The sequence below is a fragment of the Dicentrarchus labrax genome, unplaced genomic scaffold, assembly GCF_905237075.1.
Source record: "Dicentrarchus labrax unplaced genomic scaffold, dlabrax2021, whole genome shotgun sequence".
Taxonomy (NCBI): Eukaryota; Metazoa; Chordata; class Actinopteri; family Moronidae; genus Dicentrarchus; species Dicentrarchus labrax.
The window spans coordinates 979,682-992,319 of NW_026136705.1; the positions used below are offsets into that span (position 1 = coordinate 979,682).

The following is a 12,638-nucleotide window of genomic DNA, read 5'->3' on the forward strand; positions in this document are numbered from 1 at the left end:
TGTACAAATGTAGCTGTTAGTACGATGGAGTGTTAGGGCCAGACTTTTTTGGGGGGGAAATTACAAGAATAAAGTCGTAATATTGCGAGAATAAAGTAGTAATTTTATGAGAACTGTTGGCTCAGCCAGCAAAACTGTTTTACGACGAAATGATGAATACGTTAGTTTACCTTTATGACTGTACGGTACGACTGAGACAAACAGCGGCTGCTGGGCTCAGGCTGAGGCTGAGCTGTTTGGTTGAGCTGCTCACGTCAGATCTTGATAAATCAAGATTTTTCTCATTAAAAAACGAAATTACATTGTTCTCGTAATATTACGACTTTTTTCTCGTAATTTCCAAAATGTCATTTATTTTTCCTCTTAGTATGGCCCTGATACTCCATCGTGCTGTTAGTTCTAGTACCTGAGTTTAGTTCCTGGAGCTTTTCGCTCAAAAGGTGCTGTAAGAGGTCTTAGTTCGGATCTGTGGACACGTTTACCAAAGAAATGTTAAATTTTTATACTAAATGGCTTTAAGAAAATTCTTTGTTTGGTTGGGGTTTTTTTATTACTTGATTGCAGTTTTCATCAGTATTGTTTTTTTTCTACTAGCAAAACTGTAGGATATCAGAATAATTTGAAAGAGATAAAGTGTGTGTGTGTGTGTGTGTGTCTGTGTGTGTGTGTATGAATCACCACTGGACAGCAGTCATTATAATACTGTATATTTGCAGTCAGCTCAAACCCAGAGAACAGTGACAGACTTTAGAGATCATCAGGAGAAAAAAATAAAACAAAAACAAGAATGTTTCTATCTACACGGAATATCCCTTTTAAACCCAAACCCCGCCCACCCCGAAACCCCCGCCCACCCCTCATCCCTCCCCGTACACATTTTCAAATAGTAATCAACAAATAAACAAACAAAACACGCAGTGGAATAAACAAAACTGCAACACAACAGTCTGCACTCTTTATAGGTCAGAAAATCAGGGGAATAAAAAGTTTCTTGTGTTTGATGTAGCTGAGGAGCGCTTGATTTACACGCCTGAAGTACCTGTTTGTCACTTCAAGGCAGATAATCTGGAATAAGTTTTCAAATCCAACCAAAATATAAAAAAAAAAAAAAAAAAATGAATTTAAGTAAGTTATTGTGTTTAAAAACAGACAAATCAAGCGCTCCTCCTCTTTAAAATTTGACACACACCTGAAACTTGACTACTACTTTCTGGTCACGGGGGAAACAAGGGTCAAAAGGTCAAAAAGGTCCAAAGATGAGGAAGAGAATTTAACGTACCTTTTTTTTTTTTTTTTTTTTAGGATATAATATCGTGTCTAAAAATCACTCCATTGTAATAAAAAAAGGGTTTTGTTGTTTTTTTTTTTTTAACTTTTGCATCATTTGAGAAACTGATTTCACAGGTTAAGGGTGATAGAAAATACTTCATACATTGAAAAGCTGCATCCAACATTTTCAGAGTAATGCCTCCTTACAGAGAGAAAGAGAGAGAGAGAGAGAGAGAGAGAGAGAAAGAAACAGGAAATAAAGGAGGTATAGGAGAAGCAAGGAAAAAGGGGGAGGAGTCGAGCAAAAAAAGTGAGAAGATATAAGAGGAAGAGGTGATAATTCATAGAAAAGAGAGAAATGGAGCCAAAAAAGAGGAAGAAAAGAGTATAAAAGGGGGGAAGAAGAAGAGAGAGAGAGACTTGGAGGTAAGGAGTGTACGGAGGATAAAATAAACCAAATGACAACATAAAAGTTTTCCCATGCATTTTTTTCAGTCCCTGTACGGAAAACAAAAGTGAATGAAACACGAGAGACCGAAATAGCCCCCCCCGAGTTGTTTCTCCTTCCCAATATTTTTTACTCCACTTCTTCTTTTTTATTCTTTTATTATAACCCCTCTTCCTCCAGTCCTGAGCTCCTCCGATCAGCTGATTACCGTCCAATCAGAGGGGGTTGACAGCCAGCCAATGAGGTTGACCGAGGTTCGATCAAACCCAGAGGGGGTTCGAAACTTTTTTCTGTTATTATTATTATTATTATTATTTTTTTTTTAGGGAACGTTAATAACAACGTTGAGTCTGTTCATCAAACCATTCTTGTCCTGTGGGTCACATTGGGACCATTTTTATAAAGTCTTCAAGTCTTTTAAATGTCCCAAATTGAACCCACATGATGTCCAACCAAGTCGTTTCGAGATGCGAGCGCGTTGATGTCAGTCCGGTTTGCTTCGTGGTGACTTTTTCCTTTTTCTTTCCTCGGGGAATGATTTTTTACTTTTTTAATCAGTTTTTTCGAAAACAAACGAGGGATGGGAGACGTCCCGGTGCAGGGAGAGAAAAAGAGGAATGAATGGAGTGAAAGTTTGTCTAAAAAGAAGAAAGAGAATAAAGAGACGACCCCAGTGAGTCCAAATCATGGGGGGGTGTGTGTGTGTGTGTGTGTGTGTGTGTGTGTGTGTGTGTGTGTGTGTGTCGTAGTAGTCTCATTGTTTTAACGTCAAAAAAAGTTTGCGTGTAGCAAAGATAGAATCCCGCCTGGGGAGGTTGTTGCCGTGGTGATCCAAGCCGTGGTTGCTGTGGAAACGGGCTGGTGGAGTTCCAGAGGAGGAAAGGTGGGAAGGGAGAGGGGGGGGGTTCTGGAGGCGGAGTCCTTCCTTCTTAGAACATCATGGGGTTCTTCAGAAACGCCCGGGATTCTGGGTAAAAAAATAAACACACAGAGGAATCTGTAAATAAACAAAAGGGAAAATAAAATGGATGTCATCTTTTAAAATATGATACAGGATGTTTCTGACATATTCTACAGATAAAGACATTGTGTATATGTTCTACTATAATGTCAGTGTGACTAGAAACACATGCTTTTATTTTGGTAGGAACCACTTGCTGGATAAAAAATGGCTAGTGAGGCGTCGGGCAGGACGGCGTGACCTGTTCACATGTGCGCACACAGAAAGCCACTGCAGGCCGTAAGAATTATTCTCTTTATCCGTTAATCTGACAATTATTTTAAAGTTAATAAATCAAATGTTTGTTTTATAAAATGTCCAAGTTGATATATTGAAAGGATTTTCTTTGCGGTTACAGTTAAAAACCGAAAGATATTCAATTCAATGTCACAGAAGCCTAAAGAGAATAATAATAATCACATTTGAGGAGCTGGAACTGGTGATGTATTTATTTATTCTGCATTTTGGCTTTAAGATTTGTGACATTTAGCAATATAGTTACAGATTGCAACCAACCCCCTGTTTCTAAGCTCAAAGCAGAAACTATGGTGGCTGTGAAACACATGAACAGCCCCAGAGACAGTGTTTCATATTGTGGCTTAAAGGTTGCGGCATTTGTAGATATGACCGGCTCATGCTAAGGCAACAAAAACAGCGATTTTTATTTACAGGTGATTACAAACTAAAGAAAACAAACCTATAAATATTATATTTCTGCCAATAGAGCCTCCTAAATGTTTCACACGGGACCTTTTTACAAACTGACTTAAAACAATCAACTATCCAAATAGTTCCAGATGAAATGTATAATTTCAGCTCCACTATAAAGTCAGTAAACCGAATCCTTCCTACACCGTATGAGACAATGTTCCTCCTCTGTCCGTCAGCAGCTGTTTGTTTGGAGACTGAAACTTTATAGATCTCAAAGTTCTGTTAAACTGAGATCAGACTCGTGGTATCAGTAGCTGACACGCTGATACAGGGCCGACCCATGCAGCTCATTATTTTAAATTAGCCCCACATCTTTTAGTCGTTACCACCAGCCAGGCGTTGCTCTTTACACACACACACACACACACACACACACACACACACAGCTGTACTACACCCAGCAGAAGCAACTAGAGGCCTCAAACTAACTATCTCTGTACGTACTGTACAAATCGCCACACCTCCACTGTTTCCTCTTGTTGCTGCGAGCCGGTGCAGCATTTTAAAGTGTATTTAATTTAAAAAGTGCAGATGTTAGTGAGCTGCAGTCGTACAGGAACTTCACACTTTGATTATTAAAGCAGGACGTTGGTTTTTAGCTCAAAGTGTTGCGTCTTGTTCTCCCTTAATGCTGCATCCGTTTATGATAGAAATCTCATATCTCCAATTTTGCCAGGGTCGGCTCTCCCTCTCTCTCTCCTCTCTCTCTCTCTCTCTCATTTCACCTCCGTAGTTCTCCTTCCGCTCCCCGTAGTGCTGTTGCTGCACCCACCCACACAGGAGCATGTGCACACACACACACACACACACACACACACACACACACAGCACGCACGCATGCATATAACAAAAACGGACAGAAACACACTCGCGTGCACACCTTCCTCTCCCCGCGGTGTCATTGTTTTCTGCGAACGTTGCAAAGTGTTTACATTTCTGCATAACAGCAACCATAAACCTGCCCTCCCTCCCTCCTCTCTCTCTCTCTCCTCTTTCCATCCTGCACTTCTCTTTCTTTTTAACTTATCTTACTCTGCTCTTTGTCATCATCTTACCCTTTCGTTTTGTCCTCTATTCATCACTTTGTTTTGTTTTTTTTAGATATGAAACAGGTTCGAGGTCTCCGTGTTGGAATAAAAAAAAAACTTCCTTAAATTTTCTCTTTCATCTTGCGCTCGCCCTCTCGTTTCCTCCTTCATATTCCCTGCCTTCCCTCCTTTTCATCCCTCTCATCTCCTGCCCTTCCCTATTTTTATCACTCCACGATCCACTCAAACCCCCTCCTCTCCTCCTCTTTCATCCCTCTATTCTACATGCATCCCCTCCTCCTCCTCACCTCCCCTCTGCTCCCTCCTGTCCTCTATCTGTTACTCTCATATTATTTTTATCCCGACCCATTCTTCTCTCTGTCCTCTCCTGTCCTTTCTTTTTCTCCTTTAGGCAGCAGGTTTGGCCTGGTGTTAAAAAAACTGTCCTGCAACTTAAAAAGTCGCAGCTTTGATTCCCCCCCCCCTCGTGCTGTCCTTAAAACTTAAATCTGTAACTTCACAATCACACTGATGTTCAGATTTGTACATTTTCTGCCTGATAACTAGGGCGGCAACTAACAATTGCTTTTATTTTCTTTTAGGGATGGGCTCGTTTGGACGTCAGTATTGAGAGCGCAGCCAACAGGTAATGTTCAAAGCACAAAGAAAAGTCAGTGGAGACGAATAAAAACCTGTCATCACCTCATTTAGCTCACGCTAGCAGTGTTGGCAACCGCTGTTGTGATGCTACCAAGGGGCAGAGAAGATTAGGAGATATGATCCCGTTAGACTTTGTGCTGATTGTGTTTGTAGAGCCTGAGTAGAAGCTAGCATCGCGGCTAACAACAACTACAAGAGCGGAGATGAACGAGGAAAGTGTGAATTAAATAAAGTGTTTAAGCTATAGCCGACAGGCCAAAGTGGCTGCAGATGAAAGCAACCACATTTTTTACGATGTAGATTACGGAAATTATTACAAACATCTTAATATTTGTGGATATTGTTTTGCCTCATGTCGGCTAATCAGTACAGTCTATAGTAATTCACTGCAAGTAATCAAATATGGAAATTACTTAAAATGCTGATAAATCTGCTTCATTATTTTTTTAAGTCATTGTTTGTTCTATAAAATGCCTTAAAATTGTGAAAAACACCCAAGTTGATGTATTTAAATATCTTGTTCTTGTACGATTTTTGCTTAAAAAAATGACTCAGACAATAAATGGATTATCAGAATGGTTGCAGATGAATTTCTGTTTGTATTGAATCCTCAAAATAATTGTTTCAGCTCAGGTAAAACACAGAAAGTGGCATATATTCATAACAGAGCTGCAACTAATGTTAATTTCCATTAATTCATTAATTGCTATCTTTTTTAGTCTATAAAATATTAGAACTCCGGTTAAACATCTTAAAATATCTTGTTTGTCCAAATCCAAAGATATTAAGTTTATAAGTATGTACTGTGACCCTAAAAATCTTTATATTAGTTGATTATTTAATAATAATAATTGGAATTTTTCTCTTCATCATTTAATTGACCAACCAATCATCGACTAATTGTTGCAGCTCTACTTTCAAATATATTCATGTCAGAAGTTTAAAGACCGAACAGTTTCCCAGAGGATTGTAAGTAATGTGTAACATGATGCAGAGTTTCTATCAAGAAACCCAAAATGTGGTTGTGAAGTTGTTTCTGAACAGAGTTAGACTAATTAATCGGCCAATGAGTAACGAGAAGTTACTGTACTACTTTATAAAATGACCCACTTTGTGAATATTTTGTTTAAAATTAAATTAATAATTAAAAACAAACACAAATCTAAGAGGTCAAAGAAATCCAGCTGGGCTATATTTCAGAATAAAATACACTGGAGATGGCCAGTATTGTCATTAATGTAATGTAGTTCATAGTAAATAAAACAAGACATGAAGCAACTGATGTCAATGTTTAACTTTGGGAAGCTGTTTGTCAAATCTGTAAAGTTCATCGACATATTGTAGAAATTGTAATACGACCATAGTGCAACATCCAAATTGTAGAAGCTGTAATTTTAGATTTTCCACTGATTAAAAGGTCAATAAGTGACAGAACAGCGTTATAATAAAGTCCTGTAGTGCTGCCCTACAAATCTACTTCTCTACAGACCCCAACAAATGTCACATAATCAGGATTTTAACTTGTTTCTTTTAGTGAAAATTAAAAATGTGACACAAAAATGATCATTCCCACTAATTTGTGAATCATATTGTGCAGCCTCTATTTAATAGGCAAAATAAAATATATTTAAAATAATACAACATTTGATGTTGAGGCATCACATCTCATTTTGATTTTAATCATTAATTAATTTTGACATATAAAAAGTTTCTGCTGAAAGACGATGAATGTTTTCTCAACCAAACATTTAATATTTAGTTTTTAGTTTTCCCAGATGTTCCTGAACACCACACTTTATACAGTGGACCTCTTCTAGTATATTTTAACACTTTTTCTAGTGTAAACTCTCAACAGACTGCAGTTAGAATCTGTTTGTTTTTGCTATCAGACGTAGAGAATCAGTGGGGAAAAGGAGGCTTTTATTTATTTATTTATTTATTTATTTATTTAATCATCTTCCTGCTCATTTCCCACACTTTCTTCTCCTCCTCCTCTACCATTCTTTTTGTCACTGTTTTGACCTGGCAACCCTGTTTCCTACCCCCTCTCACCTCTATCTGTCACTGTAAAGTACAACTCCACTGTGTGTATGTGTGTGTGTGTGTGTGTGTGTGTGTGTGTGTGTGTGTGTGTGTGTGTGTGTTGTGTGTGTTTTGCCTGTCCTGGTTAAAAATGACATTGACCTGCCTTGTTAAGAGTCTATCAGCTGGGTGGAGGAAATGTCACCAGGTCTCGGAACAAGGTCACATTTTTCACGTCCCCTCCCGAGGAATCTGCACACTCCTCATCCTCCTCATCCCTCTTTCCCTTGTCCTCCTTTTCCCACAGATCCCCTTTTTTTTCTCCTTTCCTTGCTCCTGTTTTCTCTCCTCTCCTCCATCAAGTTAATTCTCTTTTTCCCTTCTTCTACTTATTTCTTTGCCCTTTTCTTCACTTCAGTTTCCCTCTTCCCCTCTTTTGTTCCCACCTGACCCCTTTTTTCTTCTATCCCCGTTTTATCTTTCATCCCTTTCTTTTCCACACCTCCTCTCCTCTTCATTACCCTTTCATTTTCTCCCCTCTCCTTCTTTTAATTTCCCTTTTGCCCCCTCTTGTGTGCTCCTCAATCCCCATTTCTTCACCTCCCACCCTACACAGTTCCTCTACACTTTTTTTCCTTTTACTCCTCACCCCTTCTCCTTTCACCTTCTCATCTCCCTCTTTATTCTCCCTTCTCCCCTGTTTCAACCCTTTTCCACTTGCTGTCCATCTTTCCTCTCCTCCCACCTGTTATTCCTCCCCTTCTATCCATCTTCCTCCGTTTTTCCTTCTTCTGTGCCACTTCTCCTCCTCCTCCTCCCTATCCTATCTCCAATTTCAATCTTTCGGATTGTCCTTCATCAAATCCCCTCTTCCTCCCCCTTCCCTCAATTCATCCACTTCCTCTCATCTCCTTTGCCCTCTCTTCTTCGTTACTTTCTTTCCTCATCTTCCTCCATCTCTTCTATATTGTGTACGGCCAATTAGTTTGGTCAGCTTTAAACAGCCGGGAGAAACTGATCTTTTTCTTTTTAACCTCCCTTCTCTCTCTCTCTCTCTCTCTCTCTCTCTCTCTCTCTCCCTCCCTCTTCCTCCCTCTCTATGTCTCTCACTCTCTCCCCTGCTCCTCGTTTTTTTCCCTCTCTTTCTGATTGTAATGCGATGTCTTTCTTTGTATTCAGCAGTTTTCTCCTCACTCGTTAATTAAGAGTGTGGAAGGTGAGAGAGGCAGGGGAGAGGTGTGTGTGTGTGTGTGTGTGTAAGTAAACCACCGTAGGTGCAAAATGCTTTTATGGCAGGAGGGATGAGTGTGTGTTTGTCAATGTGTGTGTATGTGTGTGTGTGTGAGCAAGGCAGCAAAGGGGTCCTACTGGGCCAATCAACATTAATGAAATCAGGTGGGTCTGTGTGTGTGTGTTTGTCGGAGTGCTTGGCTTGCAGAAGAGAGGGATCTAAAAGGGGTCTAAAGAGGAGAGAGAGCTAATTAGAGTTCCCTGTCTCACCAGAGTGTGGATCAAACACACACACACACACACTAAAATGCACAACTACAGGTACAGAGTACACACAGCGAGTGTGTGTGCGCCTGTAGATATTCATTTATACACACGCAGAGTTTCAAGTGAAGGTTTTCAATGTCAGGGAGGACTGAGCACAGCTGGTGGAAAGAGGACGACACATGCATACTAAAACACACACACACACACACGTCAGTACTGTACTTGTGAGGTCCCTCATTGGCATAATGCATTTTTAAGTTCATAACTCGAACCTGAAGCTAATTCTCAGTCTTAACCCTCAAACAATCTTTTCAGGAAGTGAGGACCAGACATGTCCTCACATACAAAAATCATAAAGCTTTCCAAACACGGCAAAAATGTACTCAGTTTCTAACAGTACTCACTTGCAAAACGTGTCCCTATTTCCCAAAAATACCATTGTTTTCCAGAATTTCTGCACACCCCTAAAACATTTAATTTTCCCAAAAAGTCCTCACTTTCTTAAAATGTCACCGTTTTCCAACAACGTTCTCATTTGTCCCGACTTTCCTAAAATACTGATGGAAATGCTTTCCAGAATCTCCCCATTTTCTAAAATGTCACCTTCCAAAAATGTCCCCACTTTCCAAAAACAACTCACCATTCTTCAAAAATGTCCATGTCCATGTCAATATATATATATATATATATATATATATATATAAAAAGAGAACGCCTTCAACCCTCAAGGTCTACAACTCAAATCAGCACAAACAACACAACCTTAAACTAACATATGGTCAATGTTGACACACAAATAATCCACACTGATACAGACGGACATAAGCTTAGTGAAATATTTCCAAACACACACACTCACATGTGTGTCTGATAAGGTGCAGATCAAAGGGAGGCCACAGTGTCTCTGTGTCTGCTTAATGTCTCCACTAATCTAGCCTGGGCCCCAACACACACATGTGCCTACCACGTGTTGGTGTGTGTGTGTGTGTGTGTGTGTGTGTGTGTGTGTGTGTGCTAAAAACTTGTAAGTCTGCCTTTGAACATGCCTGTGTACAGTGTCATATCTGTTAATATGTGTGTGTGTGTGTGTGTGTGTATCAGCATGCATGAGTGTGTATCTGACTGTGTGTCTCTGTGTGTTTTTATGATATTTTTTTTGTGTGTGTGTGTGTGTGTGTGTGTGTGTGTGTGTTCAGGTACCTTGTACAGCGCCGTTGTCTTGCTGGTTTCCATTAAGTTCAGGTTTATCCTCGGCTACAGCAGCGTCTGGTATGAAACACAAAGACAAGACAGAGTCTCAGTGGGTCGGCCAATAAAAAACAAACAGCACCTTGTAACTCTGTGTGGGTCAAAAAAAAAACAAACTGGATTTACAAAGAACACCGAGCCACAAACATTCGTCCGGAGAATTATATTTTTTGGATGTTTTTTTTTCTCTTGATGTTAATTGTCAAAGCACTAAGACATTTTTTTTTGATATTCGAACAAGAAACATTTGCCAGTTTCCTCACAACAAAATTCATTAGTGTTGGTTTTGGAAAACATAAGGTCTGTTATTATTCTTACAATTCCTATTAGTTACTATTAGGAATTGAAAGGATTTATTAAAATGATACTGCACCTAAAACACCATCCAAAGGTCCAATGTGTAACACTCAGAGGTTACCTTAGAATGAGCTGTTTTCAATCTACAGAAGGAGTGGGTTTCTACAGTAGCCCAGAACAGACAAATCAAACACTGACTCTAGACAGGGCCTTTTGACCACCATGCTGTCTCTTTCAGTTAGTTGCAGTCTCCTACTTTACCACTAGAGGCCACTAAAGTCCACACACTGGTCTTTTCATCTTCCGATTCAAAAATGTTGCCTACAAAATATCAGAAAACAACAAAAAATGCCCCAAACAATTTCCCAGAGCCCAAAGTGACGCCTTCAATTTGCTTGTTTAGTCCGAAACTCAAACATATTCAATGAACTACTATATGAGACAAATAAAAGCATTAAATGTCACATCTGAGAAGCTGGAACAAGCAAATATTTGGCTATATTTGCTTGATAAATGAGTTAAACAATTCATCGTTGTCCTTGAGTAAACACAGACATCAGTTTGGATTCATACATATAGTGGCCACTTTTTGAGGAACACACAGCTAAACACTACCAAATATGGAAGCACATGTCCAATAATGTGCAGTGTTAGACAACTGCGTTGGTTATTTTAGTATTTGTTTGTGAAGTGCACATTTACTTACTTACTTTACTTATTTGCAGCCTGTTTTAAGAGCTTCAGTCAACAACAGCTCAAATAGTACGACGGAGTATTAGGGCCAGAATAAAGTCGTAACATTACGAAAAAAAAGTCGTAATGTTACAAGAATAAAGTCATAATATTAGGTCTACGAGAATAAAGTCGTAACATTACGACTCTTTTTCTCGTAATATTACAACTTTATTCTTGTAATATTACGACTTTTTTTCGTAATGTTACGACTTTATTCTCGTAATTTCCAAAAAAATAATATTATTTTAGTCTCTTAGTCTGGCCCTAATACCCCGTTGTACACATAGTGATAGTCAAGTAAACACAAGGCTGGAAAATCATGCTATAAAAGTGAGAATGAAACAGATAAAAACTAACAAGAAGCACAGATTAGCACAAATGTAACAAAGAATCCAAGCTGGAATAATAAAAACAAGTAAGATACAAAGCAAAGGGCAAACGGACGGAGAGGCAGACAAAAAAAACAACCAACAAACATCCCGTCGTACCGTTCTTGGTGTTGTTGTTGGCGGCGTGCAGCGGCTCAGGAGAGGGGGAAGACGAGGACGAGTGTTTCAGAGCGTCCTCCACTCTCTCCCTCCTCTTCGACTCAAACTCCAGCGCCTCCTGCAGCTTCCTCTTGGCCTTCTTCTCCTTCTTCAGACGCTTCTGGATGGAGGCTGAGGGAGAAAGAGGAGATGAAACCTTTCTATTGACATTGGACATATATTGCGATTGTGCTCAGATTCTCAATTAAAATCATGATTTCCGGTTTGTATCAATGTTTTCTTAAATCTGGAGAACAAGATTTATAGGCCATGGCGTCTTTTGTACATATTTTATATCTTTTATTGTCTCTATATATTTGTATGTGAAAACTTACTTGGCAATAAACCTGATTCCTATCTCTTTAGAAGTACAGTACTTCATTATATGGTTTGTCACACATTTGACCTTTTATCAAAAGATGAAAATGCATATTACGATTTCAATAACATTTTGATTAATTGTGGCGCCCTAGAAGGCACCATTCTGTTAAAAATTGGTGGTGTGGTAGCTATTTGGCTTCCTAAAATATGCATCGTTTTGCAGTTCATACCCTACCTCAGCAATAAAAAGGATATTTTAATTTGGTAGAAATATATAATAAAGAAATAAAGGAATCTTTTTCTGTTATTATTTGTCTTCAGTCTCATTTTGTTTAAAGAAAAAATGTGAGAACAGTATCGTTAATCGCATCGAATTGTGAGTTAAGTGTATCAATAAATCCCCAGTCCCTCATTTAGAGCACAATTAGAGAAGTTCCAACCTTTTCTATTGGCTGTAAAACAATGGATTTGTCCCCGTATCATCTATCAAAAAGTATGTAAAAGGTCTGGTTTGTATGTCAGTCAGACCTCTGCTCTGTAGTTCAGAGGTGAGCTGTCGTTCCAGACTCTCTCTCATCTCTCTTTCTCGGTAGAGCTCCATCTTCAGCTCTCTTTTCTCCGCCTGGATCTGTTTGTCCTGCACCCGGGCGTTCTCCACCGCCACCTTCAACAGGCCCTGAGAGAACAAGTTCGGTTATAAGGCGGGTTACAGGAAAACAACCTTTAAAAAAGACATCAATTCCTGTATGCACATGTTGATAAGATTAACCATATTGTTAGCATTTGAACTAAAAACTACCATTGTTTTCTTTTGATGACATCTGTTTAAAGGTTTCTTAAAAGACATAAGCAACTTGATTATTTATGACGTTAAA

At 39.1% G+C, this 12,638-nt stretch overlaps 1 protein-coding gene and 1 long non-coding RNA gene across 2 annotated transcripts in view; one reads left to right on the forward strand and one right to left on the reverse strand.

Moving 5' to 3' along the window:
• Positions 1-5,697, forward strand: part of LOC127363573 (uncharacterized) — a 32,560-nt gene extending 26,863 nt beyond the window's left edge. The window contains exon 3 of the long non-coding RNA XR_007884905.1: positions 5,059-5,697. This is a non-coding gene — a long non-coding RNA (uncharacterized LOC127363573). The remainder of the gene's footprint in view (positions 1-5,058) is intronic.
• dachb (dachshund b) overlaps positions 919-12,638 on the reverse strand; it is a 93,511-nt gene continuing 81,791 nt past the window's right edge. The window contains exons 9-12 of the mRNA XM_051400243.1: positions 12,292-12,439; positions 11,404-11,574; positions 9,836-9,901; positions 919-2,684 (exon numbers count right to left, since the gene is read on the reverse strand). Of these exons, the coding sequence (XP_051256203.1) occupies positions 2,647-2,684; positions 9,836-9,901; positions 11,404-11,574; positions 12,292-12,439 (423 nt within the window). The 3' untranslated portion in view covers positions 919-2,646. The remainder of the gene's footprint in view (positions 2,685-9,835; positions 9,902-11,403; positions 11,575-12,291; positions 12,440-12,638) is intronic.